Source organism: Cebidichthys violaceus, unplaced genomic scaffold (assembly GCF_023349555.1).
Source record: "Cebidichthys violaceus isolate CVI_PGR_0920_01 unplaced genomic scaffold, fCebVio1.0.p SCAF_13, whole genome shotgun sequence".
NCBI lineage: Eukaryota > Metazoa > Chordata > Actinopteri > Perciformes > Stichaeidae > Cebidichthys > Cebidichthys violaceus.
Window position 1 is genome coordinate 688,844 of NW_027176296.1, and position 19,217 is coordinate 708,060.

General features: G+C 43.7%; 1 protein-coding gene across 1 annotated transcript in view; it reads left to right on the forward strand.

The window, feature by feature from the left end:
- The window catches only part of trabd2b (TraB domain containing 2B), a 59,204-nt gene extending 40,336 nt beyond the window's left edge, over positions 1 to 18,868 (forward strand). The window contains exons 5-7 of the mRNA XM_068707229.1: positions 15,258 to 15,354; positions 17,726 to 18,004; positions 18,093 to 18,868. Coding sequence (XP_068563330.1) covers positions 15,258 to 15,354; positions 17,726 to 18,004; positions 18,093 to 18,318 — 602 coding nt within the window. The 3' untranslated portion in view covers positions 18,319 to 18,868. The remainder of the gene's footprint in view (positions 1 to 15,257; positions 15,355 to 17,725; positions 18,005 to 18,092) is intronic.
- The last annotated feature ends 349 nt before the right edge of the window (positions 18,869 to 19,217 follow it).

The following is a 19,217-nucleotide window of genomic DNA, read 5'->3' on the forward strand; positions in this document are numbered from 1 at the left end:
CCTTTAACTACAAATGAACACGCCACAACTCGCGAACTCAGGATTTTGTCTCAGGATGTGTTTTCCTCTCATTTCTCTTTCAAATTAGTAAAAAAAAAAAAAAAAAAAAAAAAAAAAGGATTGTGTCCCGCCAATAAAAGAATCTTCTGTGGATAAATATGTGACTGTGTATGTGCCTGAGCGTCAGACACTGTCAGCTTACAGATACACCCGAGGGTCCCCCATTTGGACGCAGAGTACATCAAAACTTAGAGAGTTTTGTGTTAAAAGTAACTGGCAGAGAACCCACGAAGAACGAATATAGTGATGTTATAGTTCTGCAGAAACCTCAGCGTCCTGGGAACAACATGAACTAGGTCACTTCTACATGAGACAAACACATCTCCCATCAGCCAAGCAAACAAATAACAAAATATCATAAATCATACTCGATATGACTGGGACAGACCGGAGAAAAAGGCTGCTACACTCCGTTAGCAACGTGCTACCTACGAACATGCAGCATGAAAAAGCACGAGCGCCTGACGGAGATTACGGACATAGTTTCCATTTCTCTCCCCGGTAAACCATCGCAGAGATATTCAGCTTCGAACACAAAAAGTCACACAGCTTTCATCGAATATGGTACTTACTTTTGGTCGAATCTCAGCGAAAAAATGGAATATCTCCGTACTTCCAACGCATGTTTGTCCAGCTGCTGGTGCTCCATGTGAATCCGTTCGATTCGTGTCTCTCCGACACTCCTCGGATTCTTGGGAGGGTTGGAAGCTCAGCAAATCAGATTTCAGAGCTGGACCTTTTTGAGCTTTATTGGCTAATAGTGCTGTCAATCATCTAGCTTTCAATTCCAGGCAATTCTATTGGCTCCTACGGTTCGAAGGATGTCTCAATGGTGAAAATCGGAGAAGGGGGGCTGAGATACAGCCCTGAACAGAGAGTCTGAAGCAGGATTTGACCTTAAACTAAATAACTAAAAAGGGCTTAGAAAGAGCTTAAAACACTCAAAAAAGGTCCAATCTTCGGTCTATTGATTCAATGAACATCATGAGTGATACATAGAAGTGATATAGAGTGTTTTTGAATTTTAAAAATACTTTTTTATTCAAATATTGGAGTATTTGATCAGTTTTCTAATTTGAAATGCTCTATATTTCATAAATGTTTCACTGTATCTATGTATAGCTGTGTATATAGAGCCTATATCAGTTGTTCTAAGAGCCCAGCATATTAAAAGTCTTGGATACCCATACTTTCCAAAAAACAATACCCTAAAAGTGCTGTTTTTCAAGATCGAGCTTTTGAGTTTTCCAAGTTCTGCTGTGTTCCATCCTTATCTTATGTGAACCAGTAACATGTATTCTGATAGTTCCATGATTTTTCTCATCTCAAAAATATATAAAAAAAGTTTTTTTTTTTTTTTTTTTTAAATTTTTTTTTTTTTTTTTATACAATTAATTAGGTATTTCTTATCTTTATTCGAGCTGAGGCCTGCAAATAGGCCTCGTTTTTAAAAGGTTTTAAGCAGACTATTAGCAGCTCCTTGCAAAGCATTTTAACTTGGAACAGATAGGGGAGTGATTGTATGCAACAGCACTCACAATCCATGTAAATAAAACTGAATGTACATTGGTCACCTGTTCTGCCTCATAAGAATTTACCATTAAAATCTGTTTTAATGCAGCCTTGTGTTTTCCAGATTGCCAGTCAGTACGGCAGCTATGTGTTTCCAGTGTGTTCTACCTGGTCTGGAGAGACCGCAGGGTGAACATGTGTGTGTGGGGTCACCTCCAGGCTGCAGCGCTGTGTGTAACACAGCTGACAGCTAGTGTGAGGTGATGGGAACCACTACAGTTATAGCCTGCCATGTGCACGCACGCACACACACACACACACACACACACACACACACACAGATACTTACATACAGTACTCGTACATACTTTATAACGTGAACAAAACTATCACACACACACACACACACACACACACACACAAACACACACACACACACACAAACACCCAGAGTTAACACAGAAGTCTCAGTAAAAGCCTCAGGAAGGCAACGAGGGCCAGATTCACGAATATAAAAAGAGAAGAGAAAGAATTTGTGCAGCACGTTCTCTCAATTTTGCGCTCACAATCTGCATGTGATTAGTGTCTGATTTATTACGACTGAGGCTAATTACGCAACTGGGGCTGCCCTCTAGGTTCATTCAAGGAGAACTTTGAAGTTATAAAAAGAAATAAAAAAATATAAAAAAAAAAAAAAATGCATATCAAATTACTTACAGGCATTTAAAAACACTTTTAATAACTGAAATCAAAGTATTACTTTCATTATTTACTGATCAAATGATAATTTTTAGAGGTATCTAAAAAATGAAATTATTGAAACCAATAACTGTAAGCCACACATTCAAGACACTGATGTCTTCAATGCTTTCGCCAATGCCACGTTAAGTTCAAATTTTATGACCCCACACTTAAAACTTGTCACTAATTCATCGCAGATTTAGAACACAGGTTATTAAAACTAAAGCTTTTCCACCACGTTTCCTTAATAAACCAGCACAAATGTTCTCCCACTCCTACAGTGAATCCAGCTGAACGTGTGTCTCCTCCTGCACCAGTAGTTTCAGTCTGTTTGTAAATGCACAGATTCAGTTTGCTGATTAGACAAAAGTTGAGTCTCTGGTGACGAACTGGGCCTCCAAGGCGTTTTGTCAGCTGACACACACGTCTCTAGATGCAGATGTACCGAAAAACAAGACGAAAAAAAGGGCCTCATAAATGAGGCATTAAAAGCCTCTCCCATGCTTTAATCACAAAGCTTCCTTTCTCTCATCTCTTATTTCTGTCTTTAAGACGCTGACTCATGTCTTTACAGACCTGTAACTGTCCCTGCCGGTCCCAGTATCCCATTGGCCGTAACCAGCCATGAAATTTTATCATCCAATGATGCCAAGACGTATTAAGTGACGGCCCGGCCCTCCCAGAAACCTGACTGCGCTTTTGGATATTTCAAGAAGAAGCTCTGGAAGTGGTCAGGCTTCGCTCTGTGAAAGGAGTTCTGCTTATAGTCTGATAACCATCTGACCGCGATGCATATTTTAGAGTGATGAAGAGAAATAAAGAGGATCGGAGGTGTGAGGGTTAAGATTGTCCAGACATATTTTTTTTAAATAAATACAGCCTGGGGAGACGTATAACAGCCATTTTCAGGCCAAATGTGGGCGTACATTAATGTGATCACATAAAATCAAATCTTTATGGTCAGATCTCAAAAATCACGTTAATATGACGAGTGTAACTGCAGGCAGCACATGGCTGATTCCTGTGGACCATAAAACAGACCCGTCGTAACTTTTGATCTCTCTGTTACTATAATTGTGTCTATTTATGTCCGTGTCAAGTTTTGTATTTATCGGGTTACATTTCTGCCGTACATCAGATAAATATTAATGGCCCCTCTAGCTGCCTCTTTCCTTGGACCCGTCACTTCCAGCCTGAACCATGTCCAGAGCGCAGAAGGAAAACAGGGCTGTCGGGAAAGAACCGGGGCGGCGCTCAGGTCAAGGCCCTGTAGAGTTACCGATGTCAAAGTCCGTCCAGGAGTTTTTTCACAGGGTAATTAAACATTACGACGTGTGTATAAAGTGGTTCAGGCAGGAAATCCATCTCCGCGCAGCTCAGCACCTTACTTCCCGACCTCCCCCTTTCCTCTCGCCGTACACCTACACCTTCCTGCAGCAGAAGAACCTTTATGTGCAAAATGTATGCTTTTCTACTTGCTAAAGCAGTTTCTTTCTCTTTTTCCCTCCATTCTGCACACACATGTTGTAACAGACATTCTTTATTTTCTTCACTTTCACCAAACAGGCTATTAATGCAAATTACAGACGTGAAAGAGGTCCAGCAGGCATAATTGAATTACCCCAGGCAGTATAGAAGAGACTGACTGAGCAGTATTACTCGCTCTCTGGAGCTAAGACGAAGAAGTAACTCAGTCAACTTGAGTCTCTCTCTGTGTCATGTGTTACAGTTATATTTCAGATACTAAAGCACAATATATTTGGAATAGCTGAATTCTTATGCAGTGAGAGAACATTACCATGAACCTAAGATACATCATTTAAACTCCACCAGTCAGTATTTTTTATTGCCATTGTATCAAGTGACTACATGTTAAAGATGTTGCTTGCAGTCATGAACCTTGTCACTTAATCCAGCAGCTCCAGGCGGCTATTTAACCTCATTCACAGTCAGTGACAACGGACCTTCTCGATTATTTCTTCCTACTGGAGAAGGCATGACCATCGCCTCTTATTATTGTTGCCTTCGTTGGTTTGGTTGGTCAGGTTTAGGCCCAGAGTAGTGACATTAGTCAAGTTTAGGTTAAGATTATCCAGGCAAGCCAACCAGAAACATTGTAGGGCAGGTCATGCCTTTGCCATGGTAGGAAAAAAATGGTGTGACCGGGAATGTCTGGTGACTTAATTTTGCATAATAATTAGCTACAATATGTTCCTGTTTGTTGCACTGAGAATTCGTTTTTTGGCAGCAGTGGACCTTCAGAACAACGGTAGTTTGTTTTCGGGACAACTGACCATCTGACAAATGGGCTTTAAGAGCTTTTGGTAAAAAGGGGATATTTTTCGGACATTCGGGGTTTCGATATAATGGGCCATCACAACATTGGCATGACACTACTATGTGCTAATGTCTTAGCCGAAACAACTTTATACGATGATATTAGTGCTGCTATCTGACAGCTTGTTTGACATTTGGCTAAATAAACTTATTGTCTTTCTTGCTGAGAGTTTGATGAGAATATTGATACCACTCTCGTAGCTGTCCGTTAAATATGAAGCTAGCAGCCGGTAAGCTAGCAGCCGGTAAGCTAGCTTAGCGTAAAGACTGGAAATGGGTGTAAAATGTCAAATTGTCTGTCTCCTCACAGTCTCCCATCCTTTTCCTTTAACACCACTGTGGTCACTACAGTATGATGTAACAGGGACCAATCAAACGCACCCACCATAGCATGACGTTGGTGTTCTTTGTGAGGCTAAGTGAGCGCATCACTGTTTCCCATTGGACAGAATGACACAGCAGCACCAGATGACAGCGGTAAATGGAAAGCATGCTTCCAGACACGTTGTACACACATTGGACACTTGTTTTGTTGCTATTGTAAACAGATACAAGCCTCAATTTGTGATGTTTTCCATCACTCCCGCAGCTAAATATCCATTTTCAATTGCCCTCCCTCCCTCTCTCTCTCAGTCACGAGCAAACAGCAAACTACAAACGTACACTGTCATCTTCATACACGAACACATATCATTGCTGAAGAGTGGAGGATTGCTGCGAGGGTACAGCCGTGTGTTGTTGGAGCTCTGTGGTGTGCTTCAGCAGGTTTTCATTTGCCAGTTCCTTGGCTGCCGCTGCCCGGCCTTATTGAAAACATCCCATGGAATTTCCTGAGGCTGACGCGGCCTAGACACACACACACACACACACACACACACACACACACACACACACACACGTGTGTCTGTGGCATGTTTTGCGACACAAAGTCATATGATCTTCAGGGATTTCTATCACCAAAAAGAGTAGTTACTGTCAAAAATACACGTGTAGAATTGCTTGTTTTGAAGTCTGAGCCACTTTGGTTCTGAAAGTTGTTGCATGGGCCCCATAATAGCCCATTGTGCAGGCGGAGTGGGCCCATGTGTTTTGCAGTCGCTTGCGGTGCTGTGGTGTTGAAGTGATGACTGAGGGAGAGAGCCGGCTTGGCGTGCATGTCACTTTGTCTCTGTGGCTCTTCCCCAGTTTCTGCATATCTGCATTTTTTTCTGCTGCCGGCTCTAATTCCATCTTTCCACCTGTCTCTCTGCCAGTTTATTTGTCTTAAGCTGCTATCTCTCTGGTCCTTTTCCCCCGCCGCCGTCTCGTCTTCATTAAAGTGACGCCACACCTCACTGCTGTCTAGCCGCGTCTCGTCTGCCTCACTCCGTCTTCTGCTCTGCATGGCGCGGAGACATTTTATGAAGTGACGGAGATGCCGTATATGCGCGTCATGTGTTGTCTTCTGCTCGGCGGAGAAGACGGATAGAGAGGGAGAGATAGAGAGATACTATTAGTGCTTTCCTACTGACGGTTTGGACTTAGCACACATTTAAATGTATTTTTAAATGGAGTGTGATTTGGCCTAAAGGCCAGGGTTATCAGCAGCAAGGTGATCGTGTATATGTCACTGCATAGTGTGCAGTTTTTTGGTCCAATACAGGGCTGCTTCTGTCCACTGGGGTGAAAATGTCCCTCCCAGCAGTACGACAAGCGTCTCACCTAATGTCACAACAACTGTTTTGTAAGTACCACTTACCTCCAAGAACTCAAACTTTATTGTTGTATTCATTTATGGATGAAAACATACAAATATGCGCTGTACTTCTCTTCTTCTCTGGCTTCTGCTTCTACAGTATGTCTACAGTGCAACAGAGTACACTTTAAACTATACCTTGCTGAATTTTGCACATACCTTTACAATTATTTACTGTATTTCTTTTTTGTAAATCATTTTAGCAATGTATTTCAAATGAAATTGGTAAAAGAGCAAATTTTAACATTGGTTTCATTACATGTGCAAAGAAACATGTTCACTTTTGAATGTCTAATGTAAATACAGTTCAGTATGCATGCAATCGGAACCACTTGGGTCGTGACTATAATGAAGTGCATTACCTGACACAAACACATTGTGCTGTTTTTAAATATTTAACAAATGTATAAAGTGTCAGAAAATAAAAAAAACAACAACTTAAATTGTGATATATTTATTTTTGTTATTAATTTAAGTGCCATTTAATAGTGTGTTTACGGGATACATGAGATTTTCTTCTCTAAGTTAGCTGGTGTCCTTTTAAATTGTATAAAGATCAGATCTTTCAATGTTATGTACTCTCACTATTTGGAAAAATATTTGGATAATATTCAAAGCATAGTTGACTTGAGATGAAAGCACACATACCTTATAACTTTTGTAGCAACAGTTGGCTCTCTCCATGTAAGGTTATCATCTTGTAAACATTCAGGTGAGTTTTCCTGAAAACATCTTCTGGTAACTCTTAGCTACGCTGGTTGGATTCCTGCCTCTAATGAAATCAACACAGCTCATTAGCTTGTTCAAAGATTACACACTTCGTTAGCAACTGAAAGAACATCTCATATACTTTTTAGAGCCAATAAGCTTCATGCTCCATTTCATAAACACGTGGATGCTTCGGTCTCGCTTGCTTTGATCTTTTGAGCATCAACATTGCCCTACATGCACACAGCAAGGAATACAACAACACAAAAGGTTCACTTCTTGGGACCTATAGCGCTGCGGGTTCACCGACTCGGTAGGTAATTGCATTCACCTGGTGTCCCAGGTGTAAATCAGACCCTGATTAAATGTATGAATGAAAACCAGCCGGCCTCTCGTCCTGAGAAACAAACCCGATGTGAAACATTGGTTTCTGCCAGAGCAGACACGGACTCACGCTCACGTTTACAAAAAAAAGCGTGCGCACACATACAGCAACATACACAGTCACATGCCTACGCACTTACTTTTATCTCTGAGCTCATGCCTGCTGGGCAGCATGTCTGGGTAATGTATGCCAGCAACACACACACACACACACACACACACACACACACACACACACACACACACACACCACGTCATCGACACATGCACACATAAACAAGATGATGTGTGTGTAAGCGTTTTTGTATTTTGTAAAGAAAAGTGAATATGTGATCATTTTCTACACCTCACATGAAAACTCAATGCGTCTCCTTTAACTTTAACTGAAGGGTGGAGGAGAGGAAATGAATGCAAGAATGAGATGAGAAAGATAAAGGCCGCCATGAGACAGAGCTCCCGTGAGGACACCACGTCTTCCATCACACGTGTGTGTGTGTGTGTGTGTGTGTGTGTGTGTGTGTGTGTCTTTCTCCACTATTGACCAGCTGCTCCCGATACTCCTCTTGTCCAAGCAGGGAGACAAGCAGCTGACAGGAACAAAAACAAAGGGTGGGGACAATTTTCACTAACTTTTGTTAGCTCCACTCAGCTCAGCTCCCTTCCTCTCTCTATTTTTGTTCCTCCTTTGTATTCCTCCTCCACTTTCCCCCTTTGCTTCCTTCTGTTTTTCCCCTCACCCCCTTTCTCTCTGCCCACCATGATGAGCGCTCTGCAGACTGCAACGGCAAGCTCTCACAGTCTAAATATTTTCCACGTGGGGAATCACTTTAAAGCTTCTAACACTGAACCGCTGAGCGCTTTTCTGACATGGACCGGTGTCAGGCCCGCCGCATGCAGCAGTCGGCCTCTGGATCGGACCCCCCCCCCGTCCAGCTCTGTTGATCTCCGAATTTGACCAGAGCAAGGACCAGAACTTGGGACGGGAACAGCCCCGCCAACAGCCGTCACTCGTAACGCCTCGGCGTGGTGCAGGGAGACAGACGGACGTCGTGCCGCATGCATAGGAAGTGAAGTCATTATGGAGATGAGGAATGAGTGAGAGATGTGGGAGGATGAGGGGGAGGAATCCAGATTGCCATTATTCCCCTTCTATAAACCTACGAGCCGAGCCGAGAGATGGAATTTAACATCCTGAGTTGTTAGATTTACACATCGAGTGAAAGCGGTGCTTCATTTTCAAGGCAATGGTTCAAGTATTTCCGAAGTGCCGTGGGTAGTTGTTTCTCCAGCTCCGCACTGTTAATCCAAAGGCTGCGGTGTGATTTATAGAGGGATCCTAGTACTGTAAAACCTGGAAATGGAAATGCACAGCGAGGAGCGGGGATGCTGGGCCTATTAAAATCTTTGTTGCATTACTCATATGTTGTTTTAGGAAAGAGTGGTAGTGCTAGGCAGGATAGGACAGAGAGAGTCTTACCACATCAAACAGCATCCGATAATACAAGTAGACAACAACACAGGCTGGCAAATTGACAGGTGAGAAACTAAAAGAAAACCTGAATAGATTCATGAGTATGAAAATGACCTCACCATCGGATCTCAACCCAACTGACCCTTAGCAGAGCTTAGCTCTTTGTTCTTTCATGGCACATGCATACGACTACAACTGAGGCAAATTTAACACTCGAAATTTGCAATATTTACGGTATGTAAACAGTGGTTCTTTGATTTCCCACAGAAGTACAACAAATTTTTTTTTTTTATTTCTAGCCAGCAGCAAGCATGGATTTTGTTGGCTGAAACGACAACTGTCCATGGCAAATTTTATCAGCTGTAGCGAGTTAGCGTAGGCTAATGCTAACTTCAGAGCTGGTTGAAAATTCAATCTCCAGCTGATCGGGACGATTTCTTTTAAAATGAGAACCACGTAAAATGGTTCTTTAAAACAAAGTGCGACCCCACATTTTGATGGTGATGGCAAGAATTGCGCACATGCTGACATATTAATATAAAATGTAATTAGTGATTTAGTGATTTAGTGAATTAGCGCCCCGGGCACCTGTCATGGGCAGCCCACTGCTCCCTATATATAGGGTTAGGGTCAAATGCAGAGAAAAATGTCCCCTTCCGAGATGAATATAGTGTATAAAATAAAAAATAAAATAATAACCCCTGTAGATCCATGATGATGAAGATAGAGAAAAATAGCAAACTGCGGCAGCGAAATGCGGTTGCTAACCAATGATTGGACAGTCTCAGTTTGGGGGCGGGACTTTAGAAAATGGTCAACTAAACAACTATGGGAGATCTCGGACTGAGCTTGTAGGCGGCTTTCTCCACCATCGCCATCAAAACACCAAATGAGGGGATATTCTATGAATGGTGATCATCTAGACTAGACTCACGGTGGCCCAACACCTTACATGGTAGTTTTTCCTTTCATTTGTCACCTACACACACAACCACATGGAGATGAGGGGAATTTTCCATCATCTCAGCCTGCGCACACGCTAACAATGGAACACCTTTCCTAACAAATCTAAAGAGGAACACACCCTTTGTCAACTATAAAGCCGATTTTATTTTTCCGCTGTTTACCGGGGTTCTCTCTTCACTGTATCCTCGCTCTTTCATCTGCCGTTCAAATGGCTGCAAGGCAACAGCTTGTGTTTGTTTGGACCATAATGTGGCAACAGCACCCAGCATGCACTCTGGCCGGTGGAGGATGTACGTCAATGCAGTCCCTCTCCATCTATCCCGCACCTCCATTCACTCCCTCAAGCTATTCTCCATATCCATCTATCTTGTCGCCGTCTTTCCTCATTTTACACACTCGATCCATCAGCGAACTCTCCTCCCTCGTGTTTTCTTACCGTTTGTGCTCTGATTGCAATTTTCATATGAGGTGGTCCGCTTGCGAGCCACGTGGGATGTTTTTAAACCGCAAGCGTGCATCAATTGATCCATTGTTTACACAGTGTAATTGCAAACACATTTGTTTGTGCAAAACTGAAAAAGAACATAATTCTCTTCCTGTGCGTTTTGGACCAATCTCCAACGCTTAACATGCTCCCTGTTTCCATTACCTTTGTCTTTGCACTTTGGAGGCTGTCCAGAGGGATGAAGAAAGGTGAATAGACATAAAAGGAGGCATGAGGAGACTAAGCCTGTGGAGGAGAGAGGGGGAAAGAAAGGGGGCTAGAGAGATAGAAGGAGAGCAGGCACAGGCTGGGTGTTAGTAAAGAGAGAGACATGCTACAAACACGACTGCATTCATACACAAACTGACATGGAGAGAGAGAAGAGAGGAAAAACTGACAGACAAACAAATAGAGGATGGAAGACAATGGACAATCGGACGTGCGCGGGCGCTTTAAAAAGACACGATTGAGTCTGGAAAGCCAGACAGATAAAGAGATAGGCCTGAGACAAGAGGTGGCTACAGTAAACACAGACAGAGCGGAGTACATTAAGTCGCTACTGTAGGTGGAAATCAGGATGAGAGGTTATTAAACAAGAGGAGTAACTGGGTCTTTAACTCTGCTCTCAGGAGCCGCAGGAGGGGAAACACCCTGTAAGGTAAACACACACACACACTGCAAGAAGTCACCGGCGCTCCGGAATCTTCTTACTTTTAGCAAAGTCAAAATATTGAAGGCATATCTGCTTCATTAAGAGTGACGACAGCAGAGCGGCGAGAAAGAAGTTGGGTGATATGGGGAAGTGGTTTAAAGCCACTTTACCACAAGTTACTTAAATGAAACCACACGGCACTCTGCAGATGAAACACTGTGATGCAGATGATGATGATGAAGACCGACGCCTGGTCCCAACTGAGTATTACATATTAAAGTGTCAAGTAACGCAATGGTGACTGAGCCTATGGCCCACTGAGGAAGGTATTGCAATATTTATATATTCGCAGTACTACAAACAGGGTGCATGTGGCAATATCCAAGGAAAAAACAATGCTGTATTACGGTTTTCCTCCATTGTACACGTAACATGGAACTATGCACACAATTCTGAAAAATAGGGGCTCAGCCCAAGACTCAAACTTAACTAAAGAATCTAAACTCAAAAAACTACAAAAACAACATTTATTTCATAGTTTTTAAATCAACATCACACAAATATTTGTTTCACCGGGGAACGGAAGTTAAAGGCTCTGTTTCCCTGGGAGGCATGAATTCTAAGCGGGCTGTTGATGTCCCCACATACACATTGACATCAGAGCAGCCAGGTCCAGCGTGTGCTTAGGTTTAGGCAACACGCTCTCTTTGGTTAAGGTTCGGGGAAAGGTTGTGGTTTCCATCAAACGTTAGGAAGTAACTGAACACGTCCTGTCTCGTGCTTCAAGTCACTTTTGACTTTGTCAATATTTAACCAAGACCGCGATGTTTCAAACCTAAACTCAACCAAAGGCCCTTAGTGAGCGCCTAAGCAAAAGCATAACGACGTTAATCATGGAAATAGAGGAGCTTCTCACAGCTGCTAAACATTAAAACAATGAGCTTATGATGGTGACACAACATGAGGAAAAAATAAGTATTATGTCTTTTGAATAATATTTTGCCTTCTCATTGTTAAATTTAATTGGTAGAGGCCTTCCAAAGTCATGTGGTCAATGTTCTGTTAAAGTCTGTGAACAGAAAATAGAAAATGATGACTCCTCTTTTACGCTCTTTGGAAAAACTGATTTTCTGTCAAGTTAAAGGGACAATTCACCCCAAAATCAAAAACAAATACACGTTTTCCATTTTGAAAAAGTCAACAGCAATGTGTCTTTGCAGAAATCATGATCGGGTTACTGGAGATAACTCACAGACCTTGTTGTGAGTTCCTACATATGGAAGATTTTGAAATGCGTCTCCATCACGTGATATTTAAACCGTAAAATACCAAATCAATAGACAGTAATTTGTGTAATTTTCAGTACACACACACACACACACACACACACACACACACACACACACACACAGCAGCATGTTTTGTAGTGTACTACCAGTGCAACACACAGCAGGGGAGCAATTAAGAGTCAGCTGACCTCTCATTACCTCTGTGCTAATGGAGCTGTTTGTTGGGCCGGCTCTCTGGTTACTGTCTGGATACTCCAAAAACAAAACACACAAGCCCAGCATCCAACACACACACACACACACACACACACATCTGTATGGAAAGAGCTATTAGACCAGTCACTGCCCCCCCCCCCCCACACACACACAGGGACAAACCATAAAAAACACACAGCTACAAACAAACACATGCCAGTGTTGTCAGATGAAAAGCTTGTGAATAAACTTTTTTCCAAAAGTCAAAATTATCAGGAAGTCATATAAACAATTTTGTTAGTTTGACAAATTGTGCCAACTCATGGGGAACCGAGCAATCCCTCAATTTGAGTTCAAACATCAAGTTACCGAAATTTGACAAGTGGTGGTTTTCACCTTGATTAGGACAGTGTGTGTGTGTGTGTGTGTGTGTGTGTGTGTGTGTGTGTGTAGCTGTGGTTTATTCGCGTCTTGCAGACATAAGTGTTTGCATTGCTGCCGTGTTTGTTTGTGGATACAGCATGTTGTTTAAGAAGTGGCTGCATGTTTACAGCATCCTGGAAACAAAGAATGGGATTTACTGACAGAGATACTCAGCAGATCGAACGCTTTAAAGAACACATTTACAGCAGGTGTGTCTGGGAAACATGTGCTCCGCTGGCTGTGACAAAAACAAACAAAAAAAAAAACTACAATTTCATCACACAAATAAACACAAACGCACTGCTCTGTCTGAGTGTGCTGTTGCATGAGCGGAGGAAATCTAGTCAGCACATCAAACAGTCAGCTTGACCTCACACCCGGCTGCACACACAGGAGGTGTTCTTCTCTGAATTAATGAAATAGCTGCTTGACACAGATATGAGGGTGGTTGAATCTGTCAGCATGCGGCCACTGAATGAGCCGACTCTGGCCCCAGACTCTTTTTAGGAGAAAGGGATGAAGGAAAAGAGAGAAGAATGAGAAGTAATTAAGGTATTTGTGCAGGGGACTTTTTTCAGGTATCATTACGTTTTAACTGTAGTATTATAGGCTACTGCTTACTGTATGTTATGTCAACCATAGAGTATATTGTTTGCAGTTTTCGGCGTCACACGCTGGCGACCATATATGGCAAATGTGGTGTTTGTCAGTATAACAAGATTAAGAGCAGACATGCTGGTGGTTCTGGGAAGCTGTACTAAGGCACTGCAATGCTTTGAGCTAACATGCTAACAAGCTCACATGCTAACATGCTAAAGTCAATCAAATATAATGTGTTCCAGTATTGGACAAATGTAATCTTTGACCTGATGGTGGCACCAGAGAAAAGGTTAAAGGGACAATTTGATTATTTTTTTTTTGAAGTGGAGTTGTATGAGGAACTTATCCATAGTCAGTGTAGAACCTACAGAAGATGGCGGTCAGTGCGCCTGCAGTTTGGAGAAAAGGACAGGAGTACGGTCACACAACATCAAATATAAACTGATTGAGGACCAGCAACTCCCGTTTTATGCAAAGGAAAACGAGACTTCAAAGGAGTCTGGCAGCTTTAACGAGAACATGGATGGAGGCTTTAGTTCCCTGTCGGAAAATAAATATAGCGTATATTTTTGATGGTCTGCAGACGTGAACAGGTTTACCAAATTATGGTAAACAACACGTCTTCACGTTGTGGTTATTGAAAGGATGTAATTTGAACTGCATTGACAAGATCACTTTTAACTGTCGTACGTTTCAGTTTAAGTACCTGAAAAAGTTCTGAGAAGGATGAGAAATGCATCCTCAATCTGCAATTGCGAACATATTTTGTCTACACATGTATAGCAACACAAGAACACACACACACAAACACAAACTCACACCCCTCCCTCTGTGTAATCCCATCTGATCCCATCTCGCCGACACTCTGTTGTCAGAAGCCTCGGCTCACTCCGCCTATCCCAGCGCTGCCTTTGAACTCGGCTGCCAAGAAAGTGTATCACCGCGTGCCTCTTTCTCTGACTCTCAGGAATGATCAGGAACATCGTAATGATAAAATTGGCAGAGGGGGGTGAGGAGCTGAGTGGGAGCAGAAGGCCCTGACAAAAAAAAAAAAAAAGCCAACGAGAGGCTTGAATATTGTCAACGTGTCGTTAATAAGCTGCGGAGGAGAGCTGAGGTGTGTGTGAGTGTGTGAATTCCTGCGTGTTTGCAACATTTTTGGATGCGAATTCTTCTGTTAGGGTGTGTGTGTGTAGCGTGTGTGTAGCCGGGTTGCGTGACACGCAGGATTATCGGCTGATGGGAGACTTTTTTTTTTTTTTTTTTTTAAAAGAAGCAGCTTCTATCAGTGTGGGGCTGGGGCATGTTTGATGTCGGTCTGAAGGAATCGTATGCAAGGAGACGGGACAAGAGGTTGAGTGCTGACAATATGGGGTCATTACAGAGTGGGCTCCAGAGGATCCGAATGGTCCCTGTCATCTCACAGATCCTCCACAATCCGGTTTCTTGCTTCTGACAGGACCAGAACTGCCACATTATATAAGTATCCCTACACCTTGGATGGATGAACATCGTCTTTGGTGGGGGGTCCAATGTTTGAAGACGCTGAAGTCGCTGTTAAAAGCATCAAAATGTTTTTTTTTCTCCAGGTTATATTCAGTCATTCAGACAAAATGCGTGCTCAGCTGAAAACTGGCTTTAACTCCGTCTCGCTTCTCTTGGATCTGTCGTGACTTTTTGGCCTCTTGTCTTCTTGTTAGGTCACTTCCTGGGGAACCACAGCGTGCTGGACATCCTGAGGCAGGAGGGCTACGAGATTGTCCAGGTGCCCCCCGATCACCAAGAGCCGGTCCCAGAGTGAGTGTGCAGAGAAGAGCGGAACGGACCACAGAGCATGTCATTTGATTAAAGTGCTGTGGTTACAAAGATGCAAACCGAAAAAAGCTGTTGTTGAAACACAAGAGAAGTAGATGATTGCTTGGGTTAGTAAATGACAAAATACAGTGATTGTTTGACATCCCCGAATCTGATGAGGTTCATAATAGTTTAGCATTTTATTTTGCAGGCTAAATAATACAAACATAATCTAATCACGAGCAACGGATGATTCCAATTTTGCGCGTCCAATCAAATGCCGGTTACACTTTAGATCCTAAAAAGATGATGAATGGAAAAAGACAAAGAGGGTTGTGATTGTGTGCTAGCATCACACAGTGTACGGGAACATGGACTGTGAAACAAAACATTTGTGCACTCTTAAGTTTTTGGCAGGCGAGCAGATAAACGTGGACATCAGCTCAGCCAGGCAACATCCGTCTCATTCTCTCCAGAGTCGAGCTATTTAACCTCGGCAGATTTATTGAAGCGCAGCGCCGATACGGTCCAAATTGTGCTCTGCAACAAATAAAACTAAGCTGCGCAGGAATCCTTTGATATTGTACTTCATCAACTCCCTCACCTTCCTCCCCTCTGGCCCCCCCCTCCCCCCTCCCTCCCTCTCTTTCCCCTGCTTGCCAAAGGCGAGCTGCCAGTGGGGGGGGTTCTGCCTGTTCTCAGCAGCCACTGGTACCGCGGTCAACACAAACACACACTCACCCATGTGTGAGCCGGGTGAGTGGAGGGATGCACCGTGCCAAGGAGGGTTGTGCACACACTTAAAACTCACGGAGGCTTGGCGTCCTGCAGCAGTACTTCACAACAACCTTCCACAATCCCTCTTAATGCCTCAGTGTGCGTGCGTGTGTGTGCGTGTGCGTGTGCGTGTGTGTGTGTGTGTGTGTGTGTGTGTGTGTGTGCAACCCCATTCCTTGGCACAGAGCAGCTCCCCTCTCACCTAAGAGATTGATCCATGGTCCCATGATGAACTAAAGTAAAGAAAGTCACTTGAATTAGGGGGCGAAAATTGGAAACAACTAGGGACACTCCTTTAAAAAACAGTGAATACATCCATCCATCCATCCATCCATCCATCCATCCATCCATCCATCCATCCATCCAAGGCTTTTACTAACTTCTCTGTGCAAACTACAGCTGTAAACGCAGGCTCCCTATCTCCCCACGCCCTGTTTGCAGAGTTCTGGGCTTTAGCCAGTGGTTCTGGCTTCAAAGCTGACAAGTGGACTGACTTACTGTGGTCACGAAACACTTGCGTACACTGCACACACACACACACACACACACACACACACACACACACACACACACACACACACACACACACACGACCACAGGACCGCACACTTCTACGTGTGCGCAGACACGTTTAGATCCCTGATAGAAGGTGACAAGACAGGCCAAGGAAAAACACCACAAGATGGCTGAATGAGAGGTGTTTAGGAAAGCTGTTAGCCTCAGAGCTGTGAGTGTTACGGCCCGTCTGGCAAAAGGTCTTAAAGGGTGTATTATTATATGACTGACAGACGGAGTGGGCTGGAGGTGGGTTTGGCTCCACAGTAGCTTGACCGCAGGCCTGGAGCTATCATCACCCTGACCGAGGGGGGGGGGGGGGGGGGGGGGGGTTCATGTCTGTAGAAGTAGAAGAGCAGACCATCAAATTTATGATGACCGGAGGGACTAGACCAATCATGAGCGAGTTGTAGAAATCATGACTAAAAGCCATCCCCATGATCATGTTTGAGAATGATTTAGGAACATCAACGTTTGACACGCGCATAACAAATCCTGTATTTTGGACTTTTTACGGCTCGTTTCACTGCGACTGCCTTAGATGATGTGTGCGATGGGCTTTTATGATGTTCTAGCTTGAAACACAAGGTCACATGCGAGCCATATTGACAGTTAAAGAAGGAGACGAGAGGAGAGAGTATGAGTAATGGCTGGAAGAAAGAGGAGCGAGGCAAAAGTTTTTCGAAGGGAGGTTGGCAATTCTGGGTGGTCTGCTTTGGGGCAGATGTCAGTTTTGATGCAACAGCACGGTCACTTCCTCTGATGTCGCCTGCTGGATATTTCTGCCTCTCAGGGCAGCGTTTATAGAGCGAGGCGTCCACGTCATTTGATTGAAGTAGAGACATGATGAGTGGAAAGCAGTAGAAGTCAGAAACCACAAACGATAACATTCAAAAAGTTTCCTTATTTTCCATCTATGAGTCAAAGGTTTTATTGATACCTTTGCATATAATTCATGTGGTCTAAAAAAAAAAAATCCTGAGTGGGCTTTCCATGAGTATAAACTGACTCCATATCCTCTCCATCTGTTATTTTCCTGCAGGAGCAAACCGGCTAAAGAGCCTTCGGCGCGGTCCGGCGAGGAGGGCGCCGACAGCAGCACGTCGTCTCCGGACAGCTGGCTGACCAGTCCGTCAGAGCCGGAGCTGGACTACGCAGAGAGCGCGCCTGGCCTCGGGGACGACGAGCTGCCTCACATTCTGCTCCCCGACAGCCTGAGCCAGCTGGAGGAATTCGGGCGACACAAGCGGCCTCGCAAGGCTCACCGCGGCCACGGGAGGCCCCGCCTCTTCAGCGACCTGTGGGTTCGCATCGGGGACAGGTGAGATATGTTGTTGATCAGTTTACTGCAGGGATTTGTCACTTAACTCCACCAGAACGACCCTGATTTCTTGCCCTCTCCCCTCCAGCACTACTACGCCACCTAACGTGAGGATAATCAATGGCTACGTGACGGTGGAGCCTCCGATGACCCATCAGGAGCAGCACAGACGGGTGGAGATCTCTGCCACAGAGCGACAACCAAGCCCGGCTCCCTCCACCCTGGCCGGCCCCAGCTCGGCCTCGGTCCACCGCGCACTCACGCCGTCTTGCATTCTAGCCTGGCTGTTAACACACATGCTGTTCACCTCCTGACCCCAGGACAGCGTTATCTCACAGACAAAACACTGCAGACACTACTGCCTCCACACCAGATTAGCGGACCGTGATAAACAAGGAATGACCATCAACACATTGCGGAAAGGAGACGGAGGAGCTGCCTCCATCTACGGGGAGGGATCGGCTCCAGCCCGCCGGAGTCTTCGCGAACTCGTCGAGTCTCAGAATGTGTGAGATAAAGCGATCAGCCGCAACGCAGGAGGAGGGACCGTGTTCTTCAAGCCCCGTGAAAGTATTATGGTAGAATAACAAACACATAGCACAATGAAGACAATGTAATGAGTTTGAGCGAATAACAACTGTAATACTGTATAGAAAAGCAAGACGTTAACAATGAGAGTAGGATGTACTAATAGCAGTTATAACTCGGTGATAAATGAGTTGAATGCATACAGTCACACAGTACTGTAGGAGGTGGAGCACTCTGTTGCCACCGTTTTTTGTAAATTGTGCATTTTGTTCATAAAAAAAAATATTGTATATTTATTATTTGTGGAAGAAAAGAGTATATTTTCTTGCTTTTTTTTTGAAGATAAATGAAAAGAAATAAACTTTTGAAAACTTGAAAAAAGTGTTTCAAGATTTCTTTCCTTCCAGCAGACAGAGCCTTTGGGTTGCACCATCAATGGCCAAATGTTAGAATACAATATTTTGAATATTGATTAATCACTGCATCAATATTCATCATGCATCAATGCACATTCAGGAAGCCACTGTGTTAACAATCAGTGTGTGTCATGCTTTGTTTAACATACTAATGCTTTTATTGACTGCATTAAGAGTGAACATTATGTCAGACTGTGATTTAAACAACTCTTTTACACAGTTAATCCCCATTAATGATGCACTAAAAACATAACTTACAAGTTAGAAGC